Source organism: Limanda limanda, chromosome 6, assembly GCF_963576545.1.
Source record: "Limanda limanda chromosome 6, fLimLim1.1, whole genome shotgun sequence".
Classification (NCBI taxonomy): Eukaryota; Metazoa; Chordata; class Actinopteri; order Pleuronectiformes; family Pleuronectidae; genus Limanda; species Limanda limanda.
This window is the reverse complement of record NC_083641.1, coordinates 22981170-23001427: the sequence shown is the minus strand read 5'-3', so window position 1 is coordinate 23001427 and position 20258 is coordinate 22981170. Positions and strand designations below refer to the sequence as shown.

General features: G+C 39.7%; 2 protein-coding genes across 2 annotated transcripts; one reads left to right on the top strand and one right to left on the bottom strand.

The window, feature by feature from the left end:
• Positions 1–463: 463 nt before the first annotated feature.
• Positions 464–13500, bottom strand: LOC133003154 (integrin-linked protein kinase). Its single transcript, XM_061072778.1, has 13 exons — positions 13412–13500; positions 11744–11981; positions 6249–6414; positions 4983–5078; positions 4773–4869; positions 4581–4664; positions 4385–4470; positions 4161–4270; positions 3820–3947; positions 3508–3629; positions 3265–3364; positions 2101–2231; positions 464–2007 (listed from the first exon to the last, which is right to left on the bottom strand). Exons 2-13 carry the CDS (start codon positions 11830–11832, stop codon positions 1858–1860), a joined length of 1359 nt encoding a protein of 452 aa, XP_060928761.1. The 5' UTR covers positions 11833–11981; positions 13412–13500; the 3' UTR covers positions 464–1857.
• A 1404-nt stretch (positions 13501–14904) lies between these two features.
• On the top strand, positions 14905–20016 carry rrp8 (ribosomal RNA processing 8). The gene is made up of 8 exons (XM_061073250.1): positions 14905–15071; positions 15446–15560; positions 15947–16214; positions 16314–17151; positions 18255–18384; positions 18480–18586; positions 18674–18770; positions 19511–20016. The coding sequence occupies exons 2-8, from the start codon at positions 15459–15461 to the stop codon at positions 19622–19624; spliced, it is 1656 nt and encodes a 551-aa protein (XP_060929233.1). The 5' UTR covers positions 14905–15071; positions 15446–15458; the 3' UTR covers positions 19625–20016.
• Positions 20017–20258: the final 242 nt, after the last annotated feature.

Genomic DNA, 20258 nt, shown 5'->3' with positions numbered 1-20258 from the left:
AAAAATAACCCATTGCAACTAATTATGGTGGTTTAAATTAAACCTTGCTGATAAATTGTTGATATTTTCATTTCACTTTCTTCAAATGGCAGTTGTTTTAGAGGTAATAATGAAAGTCAGATATTAACTTCACTCAATATTTGACTGCAAATGGACTGAAAACAAAATTTTCTTCACATGAAATTACTTTACTTGATCAAACCTTCATCCCCATTGGGAAATCAAGGCCATACAACTCCATTGTTCTAAATTGGCATTAGTCCCTGATTCATGATCACTAATTTCAGCTGGTAAATACATTTCATATTTCTCATTAAAACATCCATTCCGTTGCAAATTTAACAGTCAACACTGAAAGCAGGTCACTTAAGCCCACTACCACACTCATCTGAATATCAGCAGTTAATAATATTGATATGACTGATGCTGCTTCTGCATCCACAAAAAAAAACACACATTCAAGTTTCCCATACTTTTCCTTTTTAATATACTTATATATAAATACATACATTTGTATAAGTCATTCTTGATTTTGGCTTCAACCGCTAACATTCGGCACAAACGAGCAAGCTGGTGGAGGCACAGAAACAATACAGGTAGAAGAGACAGCCCATATGAGATTGATATAAATTCAGAAGTACTATAAAGGCCCAACATAATAAAAACAAGTGAGTAGACAACAGAACAGTTTGAAAGATGTTATATCACACCCATAATGCCCAGGTCACCTCCTGTTGGCAGAAGATACGGATGGAGCCACAAAAGTTGAAGGAAAGGCATATCCCATTCTTGACACCGAAACATATTCAATCTGTTCCAAAGACATCCATGAGTAATTTACAGTCCGGTGCAGTATTTAATCATGATAGTACACTTATTCAACATAAAAATAAGTCTTAAGTGAAGTACAAACACTTCAGGACATCATGAAACAGGCTGATGTTACTTTTTGCTAGTACAGCTAGCATCTTCAAATCATAATAAAACAGAGTTTACCATTTTGAGCTAGATTACAGAAGAATGTTTGAGTAATCTAGTTAATTACACTTATCAACAGAAAACCAGCCATGACTGCAATAATAGACACTGACATTTTTACTTTTCTGAAATGAAAACTTAACAAAGGATTGTATAGGCAGTTTTGTACAGGATACAGTCAGGGGCCAAACCTCAAGACAGCCTAAGCTCAACATATCACTGCACAGCCAAGCTTAATGGCACAATCCTGCTTTTGTTTGCACTCTCATGGGCAACTAGTTCATATACATTTTCTTATTAATGGTTTCAGACATCTGACATGCTTGCCCCAGGTGCATAAATGGTAGTTTGTTGCCAACACAACAAACTTTTCCAACAAACCAAGCTTTGGGTTAATGTGTTATTTCTTTACTTTTATTATAAAAGGAGCGGTTAATGGAGGGGGTGACTTTTTAAAAGTCCAGATAAAAATAAGGCCGGAAATCCACTGAGGCAATGCAGCAAACTTTCATGCTGACTTCCACAGGTTATTCAGTCCCTTAAATAAGATTGTACTCAGTCCACATGATTGCAGTTTAAAAGATGAACAGGCAATATCAAGCTCCTGTGAATACAGTTTCAGCAGATCAGGGACAAAGATGAGAATACTAATAAAAACTTGATAACACATTGAAAAAAAAAAGAGAACAAAAACAATATAAAAGTAGTGATGCTGCTGGATTCATCTCAGAAGCTACAGAGGCGTTGAATGCAACGTTAGACAAAAGAGTTTAAGGCAATACTGGTAAGCACCACACCACCTCATCTTGAGGGATATCTGGAGAAAGATATCCAGTAATTCATCGCTTCGGTACAGGATGGCAGGGGAGATTTTTTTTTTTACTTGTCCTGCATTTTTTCCAGAATTGGCACAATCATGTCAAACTTAGGCCTCTTAGCTGGGTCTTCATTCATGCAGATCTTCATGAGCTTGCAAATGTGTGGTGAGATGCCGGGGGGGATAGTGGGCCTCAAACCCTCCAAGGAAACCTGAAGACAGACAGACATTAGATAAAGTTACATTTGTAGACAGATAATGAATTAAACTTATTAATAATAGTTAACTTTACTCAATAAACCTACCTTCATGCCTATTTCCATGTTGGACAGGTCTGCATAGGGAACCTCTCTGGTCACCAGCTCCCACAGCAGGATAGCAAAGCTCCACATGTCTGCTGACCGGCGGTTGATATCTTCTGGTTTCTTCTGCAGGGCTGGGAACCACAAACAGAAACGTGGATAGAGTTACATGAAGCAAACACACAACAGACTGTGTGCACAGCTGAGTGTTAAGTCAACACCTTAAAGTGTGTACATAGGATGTGGAAAAATACAAACTATTAACTAGTTATATATTAAAGTGGTATGTTAATATTACTTCTGCCAAGAAGGTTATGTTTCCACCCCAGTCTGTTTGTAATTTGGCCCGGATCTGGACAAATCTTTTAACAATGCATTTTTCATATTTACATTGATTTCCAAGGGAATAATTCATGGATCTTAATGGAAAAAAACTGATGGAATTCAGGGGACTGATAGGAATGTGCAATATGCTGTGGCTTGATTGAATTTAAGGGGACTGTGGGAGCTATGCACTTTACTGAGTGCCATTCTAGTGACCAAGTTTCAATCATTTCCAATTTGCATTAAACAGAAATAAATTCATACATAAATCATGATGGACATGTAGCTTTGATTAGAATATCAATTATATTGAGGATTAAAATTCATAGCATGTATTATTTAATTGTGAAATGTAACAATTTACTTAGATTATTTATTACTCATTGTGTTTCCATCTGTTACATTATAAATTGTGAAAGTTACAAAGATGAGTTTGGAGTTTTACCCTATCCAAATGTATATATTTGTACCTTATCAACAGCAAAACTGTGCTCTCAATTTCACAGTTCACTACCCACTATACCTACACAGTATGGAGGCTGTTTCTATGGCAACTGAAGGCAACATCTCTCTTATATTCAGTCCAGCCACAGACCTCATGAGCCACGCACTCTTCTGTAAAATTAAAACCTCACTGCAACAAAAACTCCCTGGTTATTTTCTCATTTCATAACCAGTTTATGTTTCCATCTTGCTTGAATTTCACTGTATATCAAGGGGAAATCTGCTGAAGATCACATTTGGCTCAGAGACAGTTGAGAGAAGCCTGCATCCATCATTCACGCACGAGCTTGTGTGGCTTCTGCTGTCACTTTAGATCTGTGCTGTATGAGTGATGCCTACCCTCAGGGGCTACCCATGCAGGCGAGTACATCCTGCCAGGACACTGGAAGGAGAACTTGACGTCTGCCATGCTGATCCTGGCTGTCATGTCTTCATCTATCTGTGGAAACAAGGAAACACCGAGTGAGATGTCACTTTTAAGTGTAACAGACATTTTCTGGGGCAATACACATTCTTTTTATAAGTCTCTTATGTACAACAACTGGATAAATTCTGTTGCAAAAAACCACAACTTCCTCTTACCATAACACTTTTGCTGTTGAGAAAGTGGCGAGGGATCATGGGGTCGAGTGTGTGTAGGAAGCCCATTCCACATGCAATGTCCAGAGCAAACTTCACTGCCTGCGTCTGGTCCACCACAAAGTCTGATGTAAGAGGAAATAATATAACAGGTTTCAGCCACTTGGAGCTCTCACCACATAATAGGTTAACAGTCAAATGTCCTGCTGTGCAGAAAGAGATGGCAACATAATGACAAATACCTAAATGCAAATCCCAACAAACAACAGAAACCGGTGACAAGTACAGAGTTTGTGACCAGAGCAGAGTACTCACTGGTGCCTTCATGCAGCACGTTGTAGAGGGAGCCATAAGGCATCCAGTGTGTGATGATGATGGGGTGAGGGGCGGGAGGAGACTGACATGCTCCCACCATGGGTAGGACATTCGGGTGGGAAAATATCCTGGGATGGAGCCCAGAGGGAAGGACACAGGAGAGACAGACAGACAAATCCACACAGGATTTGACATAAACAGACGACTTGTGTGAGATGCGACACTCTCCCAAAATAAATCATACATACATTTTGGTTCAGCACAATGCAAACATACAAATGAGTGAACACAACATAAGCACAGAACATAGAGGTTGTAATAAAACAGGGTTAAATAATAACCTGAGTTTGGGATACTCCTCATTAAAGTCTCGGCTTTTCCTCGTTGTCCAGTCACGCACTTTTAGCACCTTAACAACAATTTCGTTCCCTTGCCAGCGTCCCTGCCACAACTGTAGACAAGAGATGTAGAAAAGGGGAGTGAATGACATGTACCTTTACGTGATAGTCAGCAGTTCTGCATGAATATTCAGTACAATAAAACACTGAAAACAAGAATATAGTACCTCTCCTGATTGGTTCTCATTTAGTTTAGCAACGAGATGAAGCTGTTTGAAGTCGACGCCTGCATGTTTGTTCAAAGTGCCATTGCCTACAAACACAAGATGGAGACACGTATCATAAGTTGGAGCTCAGATCCAGACTCCACTTTGCATGTGAAGCTTAGTACACCACCATGTTGACAGAAAAACTAAGACTCACGGGGCCGTGTTCTGGTGGTGCCTTTCCAGAATGTGTCCTTGAAAGGAATTTTAACCATGTTCTGTCCCAATTTCTCAGCCTTTTCTGGTTGATGGAAAATTAGAAAAATCAACACAAGGCCATAAAACAGAACCATGGCTTGCTGATACTGAAACTCATGGAATTCATTGCTGTTATGTGTAGTTGGGATACCTCTGAGGAGTTCACGTAGGTGAGGTTTGCCTTTGTCCAGGGGAGTTTCCCCATATTTGTTACAGATGCTCACTTGTGCTCCATTAGTCACCAGGTCCTGGGAAGGAGGGAAGAGTGGTTTCAGTGACATTTGTTAATGGTTATCATGATGGGAATTGACAGATGAAGAAGAGAAGCCTCTTTTGACACACCACTAGGGGGTGCACTTACCTCAGCCACTTTGTCTTGGCCCCAGAAGCAGGCATAATGCATTGGTGTGTTCCCATGCTCATTGGCTGCATTTGTGTCTGCTTTGCACTGGATCAGCTAAAAGAAAGAAAATCCAATGATTATTTGCAAAACAAGGCCGGTCAGATCTTGTTTGGGCTGTATACAGAGATGAGAGTTAATGCTGCCAAGAAAAATCCTGGAGGTTTGTCTTGCCTGAGGACACATACCAGAGGTATTGAGACACGACTAATATTAAACTCAATAGCTGCCTGGCAGCTATTCTAAATCAGACACTGCAGCAGAATCCTCACATCGTAGCAACAGTGCTGTGTAAAGAACACACGTGCACATCATCTTTATCTTTCTTTTATTGACAAAAATGAACGCCTAAAATTCAATTATTAACAGATCACACCTTGTTTCTCAATTTTAGAAACTACAACTGCTTAAAACACTCTACTTCATAAAATTGACAACCACATAGCACATGCATGTCACATCCAAACTGTATTTTGCATCTCCAAAATTAAACCAGTGGATAACAAACCATTAAACATGAGATGTCTCTAAAAAAACACAAACGAGAGCAGGTGAGTCTTTTTTTTTTGCTGCAGTGGAGCTTGTGCAGACACAGGGACACAGCTCCATGTATTGCAGCTACTGATTGTGTGCAGATTGTGCTTTAAAAATTTGATTGATTTAACTTCAATGGGTCAAAATGAAAAAAAAAATCCACCCTGAAGGTGATGCAATTGTTCCATTGTCTGTTTAGAATATCCTTATAAAATCCTAAATCTCTCGTTCTTCTATAAAACGAGGGCAGTAGATTTTAGATTATTAGATCGAAAACGTAATGTAGTAGTGGTGTCGATTTTAGAATCGCACTTGCAGCCATTTACACTTTTCTACGACAAGAACTAAACTAGTCGGCCCTACCTTTAAATTAAAAATGCTGATGGTAGAACTGCAAGAACAGACAAGACCTTTGTTTGTGTAATCACTGTTCAGATGACGTCAGTTAAGGATTCATAATATCCTGTAGTTATCAGGCAAACTGAAAGAGACATATTCAAGTGAAATCTGAAAACCTGTACGTGATTAGTGAAGGTTTCCAAACCATAAATATAGGAAATATTAGAAAAGAAACCATAGAGTGTTAGGTCAGGTTCTAATTGCTGAGACTGTGTTAATCATCAGGAAAAGGAAGAATAAAACGTTTTTTGTTAGTTTTTTTAAATGGTGCCTCAGTGTTTACACAAGCCTCACCTTTCCCACAATGTCTTGATGCCCATGGCTGGCGGCAAGATGAAGAGGTGTGTCATCGCCACGGTTCATGACGTTAATGCGAGCTCCTCTCATGATAAGCATGTCCACCACACTGGAGCGTCCTTCCCTACAGGCCCAGTGGAGAGGGCTGAAGCCGTGGTCATCTCTACAAGAGAGGAGCAATCATGTTGAGCACAGGCTACACAAAAACCTTCAGCACAGCAAGGAATTAAAATAACTCCCAAACAAACGGACAGAAAAAGTAACAAAGTACGACTTAAGGGAGTAAAATGTATCCCAGAAACTTCAGCCCCTCAGTTATCCACATGAAGTATATTCATGATCACCACCACTCCTGTGTCCTGCAGGTTCTCTGCAGCTTTTCATTTCTGCCCAGCAGACGTGCTGTTTAGTCTGAAAATGGTCTTCCTGGCTCTTCACAGTTCCCCTTAACTGCGATTTCATTATAACATTTTGGAAAGTGGAAACTTTATGCAGGAAGCTGTATAAATTTAACATCCTTGCCTGCTTTGTAGATCATCAGTTGCTTCAGAGAGCCAGTGGATGAGTGTTACCATAAGGTTTAAAGAGCCGGAGAATATATCAGCTCTGGAATTACATCAGCTGACGATTCCTATAGACCTTACAAGTACAGACAAGTCAATTGACTAGTCCTGAGTATTTGAATGTAGTGTGAGGGTGTCCTAACTGTTCATATTACCTCAATAGCTGTTTTGTTTTGGCCCAAATGAAGAGTATACGACTGCAAGCTTTAAAGAATACGAATAAGACTTGCAGCTGCAAGACTTGCAAGAATATTTGGTATAAGTTAACCATCTAAAACCAATGCAGTGCAACCTACTAGAGCAGACGTGCAGTAACCCTTACCAGACAGTTTCATTTTATTTTTTATTTTTGGGAGTTAAAGTAATGCTGCTGTTAAAGTCTGTCATGTTGGACAGAGAGGGGTTTCTAATATTTGTTCCAATATGGGCATGAATAGAGAAGAAGAATTTCCTGTGTATTTTCTCACCCTAAAAAGGAAGTTGGTGTGACTCAAACTGAGACAGCAGCTAACAGGCCGCTGGCACTCATCATTCCTCTTTGTCTCAGTGACACGAGCAATGAAACATGTTGGACAGTGGCCTTCACTACGTGACGAATGATGCAACTCTTCAGAGAAAACGAGATCAAGACAGAGCGATAATGATTCAGCAAGAGAGGATTGACAGTTTCAATGAGGAAAGAACAGTAGGCCGAGCGTTAGCTACTGTCCTTATAAAGGCCAGTGAGACTTCCTTCAGCTGTGCTGCACATGCAAACACTCTGGATGCTGCTGCTGTGGGATGTGTGTCATTTCTCTGCCCTCTCTCCATGGCTGTGGTCACCTTTTCCTCTAATACAAAGTTTTCTTTCTCTGTAGAGTCTCTGCTCCCCCTGTCTTCACATTCAACCCCCTCCTCTAATTCCCTCTCTGTATCAATAAAACAGCTGGACTGGACTGGTGATATACGCCACTTAACTATTCTACGGGTCCTTCATTCTTTCGGCAAAGACAGTGCACAACCTTTTTTGTTTTTCTGAAAATATGAGTGGGCAGACAGCATAATAATGCAATCTGTGAACTGAGGGAGTATTATGAATCTGCAGGAATTTGAACCCTCTGATCCCCCGCCACCAATTCACTGGCTTGTATTCACACATCCTGCAGAGCTCGACTCTAAACAGCATCAAGAGCCCCACAGAGACCCTCAGTCCCACAACACACAGCTATTTGTGCATCTCAGTGACCTACTGCAGGAACACCACATCTGCTCCCAGAGCAATTTCCTGTCGGACCAAAAGGACAAATCCTAAAAACTAATTAGCTTACGCTTATGAGACAAAAACTCCCCACAGGCTCGCTTAAATGTGTTTAGGGGGGAAGTGGATTTATGACTAACTTAAAGGCTGTATTATTTAGGAGTAAGATTGCACATGTGAAGGTAAATATCATCTTGCTTATCTGTATGATCTTCGTGAGCCCAGTCCTGCAGCAGAGTCTCATGAACAACTAAAATGACCGGTAAACTGCAGGGCCGGTGTTCCACTGCCCTATGAGAACTGCATGGACAGTGTAGGAACACACGGAGCTAATTTGCAAACTACCAAGTCCTGCCTGCCTGCTAATGATTGTAAAACACTTTATGGATTTTATGACGGACAACAGCTGCAGTGGGATTTCTCCCAGTGCCAAAGATGGCCAGTCCAACTATAACAGATATGTTCATTGTTTTTGGTAGTGAGAGAAAAAGAGAGAAAGGGAGAGAGCAAAGATAAAACACTACATATGATAACTTTTATATTATTATGAGAAGCGTAAATAGTTTTTCCCGATTTATTATGAAACGGTGGTAGGATCATTTAGACTAAAGCAGTCTAGTGTTCTGAAAAATAACACGAGCCTAATTTAATTACATTTTGCTCACTGGTTTTGCAGAAGCACTTCACTGGCACAGCATAACTGATTACAGTAATCCTCAGAGTATGCCACTTTATTCAATATTCAGTTACAACAGCAAACATGTTATCTTATCCTGTAATTTAACATCATCTGATTCGTTTCATCGTCTAATTGACTGATGATTATTTGCCGAACCAGGCAGCACCAGTCCACTTTAAACTGTTGAAATGGGCTTTTGTGGCGACAGCAAGTGAGGCTCAGCCCTCTGGTTTCAATGTGCATTTCTATTCAGGGACCCTTTTTATAGGATGGATTTTCCCTTTAAGCTGGCTTCATCCACACAACCCAAAGGCACTTGAGTGCCAGGGTTTTCTTCTGCTCACCCCCTCCACTCTGGCTGTGGTAATTTATTTCAGGCATTTCCACCTGCCATCAGAGCTCAGTTTAGCAGACAGAAAAGCAAGAGGAAGCGCCCCTGTCTGCACCCTGTATGTCTCGGGCCCTACATCCCCACCAGGTCATATAACAGGCCCAAGCTGAGGGAAGATTAATTCACATAAACACCAACAGAAATACAATAAACCAGTTCCCTGAGACTTTGTATGTGACAAGTCACTTTTGATGAAATTGAAATGGTTGATGGAACAACGTCTTTACTTCCGTAAGATTTTTTCTCTCTCATCAAGTCGATGGAGCTGCTCTACAATCATGGATCAATACTGTAAATAAGAACATTAGACAGCAGCTGACAAATCACCACCGATATCTATGTTGACCACTGCCAGTACTGTAGACGACTATAGACAATAACTACACTGCACTTGAGTGGACAGTAGTTACATGCTCTTAAATGTGGACTGGTCTTGGACGACATGAAATTATCATCATCTTTTGTTGACCCAACAGTTCAAAACCCCAAAATATTCATTTTTTTATTATAACGTAAGCCAAAAGATATAATGCTGTTGTGGCTCTAGAGTGTTTCAATCAAAACATGTACTGAACCAACATAGCTGCAGTCAGTGGCAGAAAGGGAAGTGTAGTTGGCTTAAATTATGACTCACACATGTGCAGGGATTTTTTCAACATACATGCGGATGCGGCTCAACACAGATAGCCATCACTACCACGAGAACACACTTGTGTGCCAAAGAAAACAAAACGAGCAGAGACTTAGTTCAAAGAACTGGGCACTGAGGAGATAACCCATAAAGTTGCAATAAACTCTGTTTTCTTCCAAAAAGGGTCATACAAAGATTTATTTTCATCATTGATTAATATACCAACTATTTCCTCAATTAATATTTTGTGATGGCCAGTGTGTTTTTTTTATTCCCAATGATTTATAGCTCTGGGAACTAGTTTTGGACAATCGTCTGATGAAGTGCAAAAACTTATATGAATAAATGTATTCTAGTGATTCATCTCAGAGGCTGAAGTGCAGACAATATTTCCACTCGAGCTTGAGACATTAATATTCAGAGAAGACCGGGGTCGATAACTGCACTGTAAACATTTGGGAGGATATTAAACTTTGCAATTAAGTCTTTGAAAACTTTGAGGAAACGTTGGAAAGGAAATGAGTGGAGCTATCTAATACCTCTGGGAGACAAATACCAGAAAGACATCAGTGGAGGAGGGGAGGTGATGTGCTTTGGCTTACTGTGCATTCCTTTTTAGAAAAGAAATATCTCTGTTCCCCCCCTCACCCCCAGCACACACACACACACACACATTCACTGTTCCACTCCAGCCCACTACAATAATCTCCTCCCCCCTGTCTCTCAGTTTTTGAAGGTGGTAAATGGTTCCCTTAAGGCATGTGTGTTACTCCTTGTAAGGAGATGCAGCATTCCACTACCACACTTTGTCTGGGAGTTACATCAGTGTAAACACACTGTCACCCAGCAGTACAGAAAATATTCAAGACGGTCTGATATACTGGAATAAAGTGAGTTTCCTAAATCGAGAAAGGGGATCTGCAGGGAAATTAAAAGTCTAGAATAATTCTGTTCCACCCACTGGCTGAGATATATCAACCAGAAAAGGGAACTTGACATGTAATCAGCTAATGGGAGAGTCACATGTGAGGATGCGTGCGCCCACACTGGCCTAATGTAATCATGCAGTCTCACAACACTGGTTAAGTACTTGCAAGCTGCATATTATAGTTGTTTTAGAGCTATTTTTCAAAAAAAAATTAAGATAACAAGAAACACTAAACACAACACGGCTGACAGGAAAAATTGGATTCATTACTTCCATCTTTGCTTGCTTTGAAAACAAATACCAACAAGCTTTCTGGGTGGTCACCAGAACTCGACCGGCGACGGGCTTTGTTTCTTTGCAGAGTCAACTGAGGATACAAAAGAATCTCAGGACTTACTGGTTATCTGAAACTATCATACAAATACTTTGTGAGGTGAACGTGTCATATCTTATAGAAGCCTGTCGTACTCTCAGCAACTTATTCTTACGCAAATCCCCACAGACGTTCGGTCTTTTTTCTTCTTCTGTGGAGCCTGAACTTGCCACAACAACACCAAGCGTGACTAACTCTACCATCACTGCATGTTTCCTGTTCAACATCACACTTTTGAATTGTTCCGGTGGCATAAACATGGGTCCACACGGAAATGGGTTCAGTCTCAGGCCAAAATCTAATTGGGGACTGAAAAGGCGCAATCTCTCCCTGCACAATACTACATTTAAAAAGGAAGCCGTGACAATGTAGTAAAGCTGATGTGGTGGAAGTTCACGTAATCCAGTATCTCAAAGTCATGTTGGGGCAAGTCAGTTGCAGATTACTTAATCTGTATAGAAATTTTGTTAAAGTGGATAATAAGGCCATAAGCAATACCTTAAAAAAATGACAACAAGACCCTTCTTGAAACAAGTTCATCTTAGAGGAACTGTGTGCTATTTTGGCATTGGAAATTCTTCATTACATATTTTTATTGGATTTCCCCTGCATACAGTTGAATTGCAAATTCTTAGTACTTTTTACATCCCATTGTCAAAAAAATAGATAAACCTATAAACCTCGACTCACCCTTGGTTGAGGTCATTCTCCGTGTTGTCCAACCATAATCGAACTGCGACAGCATTGCCTTCCCTGCACTGCGTGAAGATGTCATCCATTTTGGCCGGGGGTGTTCTTCCTTCTCCTAAGACGAAGTAAACAGTTGAGAGAGGCGGCCCAAAGGGTTCAGGAGAGTCCTGGCCAGCATCAGTCCCTCATCTGGGACAGCGAGGGACACGGTCAATTGCTCAACTGCTCTTCAACAACCCTGAACAAGAAGGGGACACAAACAGGGAAGCTGCTGTTAAAACACGTTTCTGAGGCCAGGTCCACTAATCAGCCACAACATTGAAACTGGTTTTGCCTCTGTAGCCAATCTGTGTATACCCTCTCACATGTAATCTTGTACAAACTAATAGAAGAAAACCAAGACACCAAGCAACCACATATTGAGAAATATTATCCACCACAGTCATACTGGGTGGGAATGCAGATTACAGCATTGTGACTCACAACACTTGGCCATGACTGTTACACAGTACACAAGAGCTTTACCAGTGTGTTTGTCTCTAGTGTTATGATCATTTATATGATTCCTTACAATCTACTCTAGGGCTGAAACAATCATTTGATTAATCGGATGTTTTATCATTACAACATGTATCTGTACGTTTTCTTAAGCAATCCATACATTATTTAAGACATAAGTAAACATATAAAACATCTTGTTCAGCTTCAGCGTTCTGTCTTCTGTGACACTTGACGGAGCACAATTGGGTATTTAACTATTTGACGGACAAAATAAAAGCTATCCCTGAGTTTTTAGACATTTTGATAAGTCTATTCCGCCTAGATCTGACCCATATTGAAGAAAGAGGTGGAATAATGTTTTTTACATCCTTTTTTGATCATCAAGGTGTAAATCAAACACCTAAATGAAGACAGCTGCTATAGAGAGAACGTAGTGTGAAATCATACATTCATAATTCACATGTCACACAGTATATGAACTGTAATGAATATATTAGTTGGCTTATGAAAATCAAGTGCAAGAGATAACTTAAGGCAACCGAATGGGACAAGTTTATAGTTTTAATTACAACACCTATGAGTGAGGAGACACATTACAGATGTTTAATGATTCAATAAGACAAGAAGTCATATCCCAAACGTGCATAGCAGCTGCAGAGTAAACTCCAGCTGCAGGCTAACTCATCATAAATCCATAGTTTCCACAGAAGGAGCCTGATCTCCATTCATTCTTCAAGCAGTCAACATAAACACTGCAATAACCTGGACTCGCAGGAATGAGCTCATCGGTCCCAGTCACCAGCAGCAGCTTCCCCGGCTAGCTGCCCTGCTATCCGGGGCTAACTCAGAGGAGCAGCCCCCTGGAGGTTCCTCTGGTTCTCTCTTCAGCTCCAGAGGAACCTCACACACGGACTTTAACTAGATGAGTAGATGAAATACATGGAACTGTAATGTCTCCCCAGACGAAGCAGCTTCCTGTGGTTGACTTCAGGAGCCACAAGCAGGTTTTCTTTTTGCTAACAAGCTAACAACCCAAAACTGACGCCGCGGGCAGAGACTCCGTGTTTCCCTTGACGCAGAATGAGGGAGAATGGCTCCTTCCGGTGCTGGTTGGTGAAGTGGAAGCAGGTGAAAGTGGAACATTAATGTAATAGAAGTTAAACCTACCGGGTGAGTTCGTCTGGTTCAGTGAAACGCGGCCAGAGCAGAAGTTATTAGCAGCGTTACGTTATCTCCACAAGTGACTGTGGGCGACGACGTCCACACCCTCACTGCCAGCGTACCGTACGTGCCCGCCCTCTACAGGCGGCCCGCGGAACTGCAGGAGGTTCTAAAAGTATTCACAGCCTCAGGTCATGTTTATTTTATCTTTTTTTTAAATAGTTCGAACAAGATTTAACCAGAAACAATAATGTAAACAATAACATTTAAATTGTATTTATTATTTATTTTAAATGTATTCATTTAAATTTAAAAACTGCTTGGAAAAAAAGAGAAACGTAAGTTGTACCCTTGCACTGTTTTCCCAATTTTTTTTAAAGGTTTAATTAGATTTAACCAGAATGCAATTCAATTAAAAACAACTTTATTTGTCCCTGGAGGGGCAATAATAAGTCTAGAAACAATAATAATACAAACAGCTTAGAAACACCCTGAAAAGACAAGAAAGTCTCCCCTGGTCTTGCACTGTTTTCACTTTGTTGTAATATACTTACATCTGCTGTACCATCATTTTACAGGTTATGTTAGTCTAACGCACAAGTTTGTATTGTTTCAGTTATTTATCTTTAAATCCCCATTTATGTTTGGCTTCAATACTCTTTCCCAGTTACTTGTGTCTTTCAATTACCTTAAAGTATTTGTATCGTCAATATCTCTATTAGCACATACTTCTTTGCAGTGACAGGTTTGTAGTAGTTATTTCATCTATCTATCTATCTATCTATCTATCTATCTATCTATCTATCTATCTATCTATCTATCTATCTATCTATCTATCTATCTATCTATCTATCTATCTATCTATCTATCTATCTATCTATCTATATATTTTTCTATCTATCTATCTATCTATCTATCTATCTATCTATCTATCTATCTATCTATCTATCTATCTATCTATCTATCTATCTATCTATCTATCTATCTATCTATCTATCTATCTTCTTGTCTATCCGATTTATTAGTCATTCCTACTAAAAAACTGTAAACTGAAAAAATCATAAATGTTGTGTAGGTTTTATCAAACTATACGTACAATGAACAAAATAATGTTTAAACATATGTATGTATGTAAAAATATGTAGATAGTCTTTGTTTATGTTTGTGTGTGAGTTTATGGAAAGTTTGTTGTGAATGTATTAAAACTTTTGAATTAATTCTTTTTGCAACACTTTCAGTAATTCATTTCAGGTCAAAGTGGTCGACATTAAAATGTATTCGTTGATTAAACTATTATTATTTGTACTATTATTATGATTAATACATTGTTGTTTTCAGTGTTGTTATTGTTCCCCTAAAAACATTGAATAAGTACAGAGCATTTATGTTCGACTACATTTCTAGTGTCTCCTCGCTATGAAAAACTACATTTCCCATGAATCTCTAGTTGGTCTACGTCATCCACTCGCGCCTGAACTTCTGTTTGGTTCGTGCTCGAGGAAACAACGTGGTTGTCGCTTCTGACGAGAAACGACCGAAGTTACTGAATGTAGATTCAATACATTCACTTATGATACATATCAGATCATAAATATTAATGATATTAAATAAAACGTCTGTTTGCGAACAGCGACACCGACACAACAAACTGGTGAACAGGAGACTGGTGAGTAGCTGAATGAGAAGAGTGACACTGGAAGGGTTTCCTGATCCTCAGCACTTACACACAGATGTGTGTTTTATTTACAGATGTGTGTGTTATTTGTAGATGTGTGTATTACTTACAGATGTGTGTCTTATTTGTAAATGTGTATGTTGTATACGGATGTGTGTGTGTTTGTTATTTGTAGATGTGTGTATTACTTACAGATGTGGGTTATTTGCATTTTAGTGTTATTTACAGATATGTGTGTTATTTACAGATGTGTGTTACTTACATGTTTGTGTTATTTACAGATGTGTGTGTTATCTATAGATGAATGTGTTATATATAAGCGTGTGTTATATACTGATGTGTGTCTGTGTGTGTTATGATTACAGTCCTGGTGGAAACATGTTTAATGAGGAGGAAGACTGGAGCGATGATCAAGACGCTCAGACTCAGAGTAAAACCGTCTCTAAAGGCAAAGAGAAGGTGAACAACGGCAATGTCAAGGTAAAATAAAATCCACCATCTTCACCTGATACAAGTTTGACTATTGGTGTTATGACTGTGTAATACATAAGTACTATCTGTAATTTAAATGTGTTGTGTTTTGATCAACCAAATTATTATTTTATGTATGTTACAACAATTAAATCCCACAACTTTGGCAAAAGTGACGATTTCAAGTCTGTTCATAAACGTGTCTAAAAACCCAAAGATACTCAGTTTGTCGTATGATGGAAGAAGATAGCAAATCATCTCATTTGAGTTGCAGTAATCACAGAGTTTATCAATAAAGAAGAAATACTTTTACTGTATTACTCAGCCCAGTATTAACCTGCATGTTGTTTTATATAAAAGACTAATTATAAAATCGATTATATTCCCCTGATAAGTCCAAGCTTGTTGGGAAGAAGAGTCTCCTGCGGACCCTGGAAACACTGGGATCAATACCTAAGTGGAAGAACAGCGACCACCAGCAGGACAGTGACAGCGAGAATGCGGAAGAAGAACCTTCATCCCCCACCAAGAGAAAGAAGAAGAAGAGGAGAAAGGGAAGACATGCAAAGACATCAGAGGAGCCACAGGAGAACGGAGATTTGGTTCCCAGCGTCAAGGAGGAAAAACCTGTGGCAAAAAAGAAAAGTAAAGACAACAAAGTTGGTGAGTAATGAGCTGATGAAAGGCTTGTTATATTGTCATGCACAGAGAAGCGGAACGATATCAATGTGAAAATGAACTATGTTTTCTTTTGTCCTAAAGTGGCCAAGAAGATAAAAACCACGTCTGCAGGCGAGACAAAGGATAAAGAAATTACCAAATCTGCAAAGACAAACACAAACAAACCAGACGACGCTGAGAAGCTGAGTAGACAACAATGGAGAAACAAAATGAAGAACAAGAAGAAGTGTAAAAATAAATTCCGGGAGAAAACAGAGGAAGAGGAGAATGAAACAGAATCGGCAGATAAACCCAAGCAGAAGGAAGAAGTAAAAACAGATTCATCTATCAGCAAAAACAGTAAAAAACCCACTGCAGGTCCAAAAAAGAAAACTGAGACAGAACGTAAACCACAGAAAAGGAAACAGACTTCCGAGGACACTGGTGTATCCTCTGCACCAGAAATACAGAAAGGGGGAAAGCAGCGGACTGAAACACAGACCAAAACAAAGAGTGGTTATGAACACGCTAAGATCACCGCTGATCTGCAGCAGCCACCTAATAAAAGACTGAAACCTGAGCTGAGCAAAGAACAGATTCTGAAACGAGCGAAGCTGCGGAAAATGCTCCAGATTAAAGAACCAGCCCAACCAGACCAGGCAGAGAGTCCTGCAGAGCCGAAGGACGAGCCGGCGGCACCAGAGGAGGAGGTGAAGCTGGACCGCTCCGCCTCCCTCAGGCAGCGCATGGAGCAGCGCCTGGAGTCGGCTCGATTCCGCTTCATTAACGAAGTGTTGTACAGCACGTCCAGTGGCGAGGCCAAGCGCATGTTCAAGCAGGATCCTCAAGCCTTCTGGATCTACCACAGAGGATACACCACGCAGGTCAAGAGGTGGCCCGCCAACCCGGTGGACGCCATCATCTCCTGGATTCAGCTGAAGTGAGATATCTCCATTATTAATAATCAATCAAAGGGATTGTGTTAGATTCCTGAGGGAATGCAAAGTCAGAGCTCCAAAATCCACCTGCTAGCTTCTCAGAGCTTTCAAATACATGCTCATGTTCTTCTTCAGCAATTTGAACTAGCTCATTCTCACACATGAACTAAGAGGAAAACTAAACACCTAAATAAAAGTCTAATATTTAGTTCATAAGACACCTGATGCAGCTCCGTGCTCCATGAAAAAGGAGAAAGTAAGATGCTGTTGTACGAAGGCACAAAGCTTAATTTCTTTGAGTGTCTGAAGTAACTGGTTAGTTTCTTAACGAAGCTCACGAGGTAGAGCGGGTTGTCCTCTCATCAGAATGTCGGTGGTTTGATTACTTGCTCTGGATTAGTACAGAGGAGTAGTTAGAGTGATTTGTAAAACTAGAAATGTGCCATACAAACAAATTCAACTTTGAACATTTAACTTGGAAACGTCTTATGGTGGATTTACATTAATATTCAGGCAAATACAACAAAAAGTCACAGACTTCACAGTCATCACAGCAGAAGTAAGTCATCAATGTAGGAATAACGTTTTCTTGTAATTTTACGAATATTAATCTGATGAATCTGCACAATTCAACAAGTTTGAATGTGATGATTCATTGGATTACACTGAATTTAGATCAATCCATTGATTTATACAATGATAAAATCCACCATCACATCCTTATGAGTTAGATGCACTTATTTATTGTCAGGTTATGAAAATGATCATCTGTCTGTTCACCTCCAAAAATAGTTAACGGAATAAGATATTCTTCACATTTCTGTTTGAGGCCGTCACTGTCCTGTGTGCATCTTATCTGTTTTAAACACAAAAGACTCAACTACATCATTACTCTGCTGAAGCTGTGACACTGAGGAGTGGTGCAGGAGATGATGCAGCCCTGTGGGTGTTTTAACTGACACTCCAGTAAAGTGCTGTGTGAATAACGCCTGCTGTTTGTGGTTGTGAAAACTTTACATGAGCGTCGGTTCGGTAGGATTCTAACACCACAATGTGAACTATTGTTTTATATCTTGTGATTTCTAACACGTACCATTTGTTTCAGACCTCCCTCTATGGTGGTGGCAGACTTCGGGTGCGGGGACTGTAAAATCGCTCGCAGCGTGCAGAACAAGGTGCACAGCTTCGACCTGGCAGCTGCCTGTGACCTGGTCACAGTCTGTGACATGGCCAACGTGAGTGTGAATGTGTTTTTTTGTCTATTTGCTAAAGAATGTACATTTCCTGTGTGATTGTTATAGAATGAATCATATTCTGTGTGTGTGTGCAGGTGCCGCTTCGTGACGGCTCTGTGGACATCGCAGTGTTCTGCCTCTCCCTCATGGGGACCAACCTGGCAGATTTTCTATCAGAGTCCAATCGAGTCCTAAAGATGGGGTAAGAGATCTGATAGTGATATCAAAATTAGCTTTTTTAGTTTTGTACATTCACTATATGTCTAACTGTTGTACACAATTATTACAGGGGTGTACTTAAAATAGCAGAAGTGGCCAGCAGGTTCGACAACGTGCGGAGCTTCCTCACCGCTCTGGCTAATATGGGATTCAGGATGGTTTCCAAGGTGAGACAAACAGGATGAAGACTGTTTACAGGGACAGATAAAGATTCTTATTGGTCTACCTTCCCCCTATACATTGTTAAATATTAGCCAAGTTAGCTCATGCGTTATCACACCTCTAAAAGCGATTGTCTGGCATACAAACATCTACATTTGACATGTTTGTCTCTTATCTTAATTTAACATACAACCGTATTTACTGTGAGTACAAGTATCATCATTTCCTTTTCCCTTTAAAATGTGTCCGCTCAAAGCTGGAGTCTGTAAATGAAGGCAAACCTCGGGTACAACAGACTATTGAGTGGACTGGTTTATTGTTTACGACCTAAGTTAAATTTATTTAAGGTTGATGAACATCAAGTAAACAGCTCAACCCGAACAAGACTTGAATTTGAAATCTTTTCATTGACAGGTTTTGGATCAACTTCAGTTTTGGTGTGCTTTCAAATTAAAGCATGGAACAAACAAAGAAAGATTATTAAAAACGTAATCTTTAATCCATAATTTGACCTACATATTTTATTAATTCAGCAGCTAAACAGGCTGATGATGTTCTTTCTTAGAGGAAAATTAATTTGTTCGTTGGGCATAAGTCTGGAAACTGTGCAGCTCTGACCTGAATTAAGTGAATTAAACCTTGTACATAGCTGGACCCGTGGGGGTGTTGTAAAAGTACGGAAGGATAGTAAGTAGATGCCTGATCACAAGAATAATTTGTGTTTTGTCTGTCTTTTTCTCTTTAGGATACGGAGAACACTCATTTTTACTCCTTTGAATGTGTGAAGTCAGGAAATGCTCCAGAAAGTGTGAAGAAGTTTGGACTTCAGCTGAGGCCTTGTCTGTACAAGAAAAGATGAGGCAGTTAGAGAACGTCATAGAAATTAAATTGTTCCCTTTCATTTTCCCACATGTCGTTTCTGTTGGTAATTATTTTTTAAAGCAGCAGAAAATGATATACTTTCATTTAAATGTGTCATATTCTGATTGATACTCATGTTTTCACAGATTTCATTATATGTACATGATTTAGTTTCAGCTGCAGGTTCCTTCCTGAGCAGAAACGGCTCAGGTTCTGATTGGAGATTTGAAATAAATCAAGTGAAACCAGCATACACATACATGAAACACTCTGTGTTCCCTGACACTTTAGGTATTTAGATAATTTAATACAAAGGCAAGTCATGTGAATGCTAAAGTTGTCTTTAACATGAGATTGTAAATGATGCAAATACAAACTTTTAAAAACGTCTCTGGTGTGAGCGTGTTGAAAAACTTTAGGAGCGTTACTTTTCTTTATTTTCTTTGATCTATTTATTTATTCATCCAGCTTTAGCAAACCTGTCTGGTCTCAGCTGTAATGTTTGATTTACTTTGCAATATGTTAAGGGGGGGCAGCAGTCTCTTTCTCAGAATTCTCTGGATTTACCCCCAATATGCAAAAAATGCCTGTTCTAAAGTGAAGTTAATATCCCAAACCATTCTAATCTCACT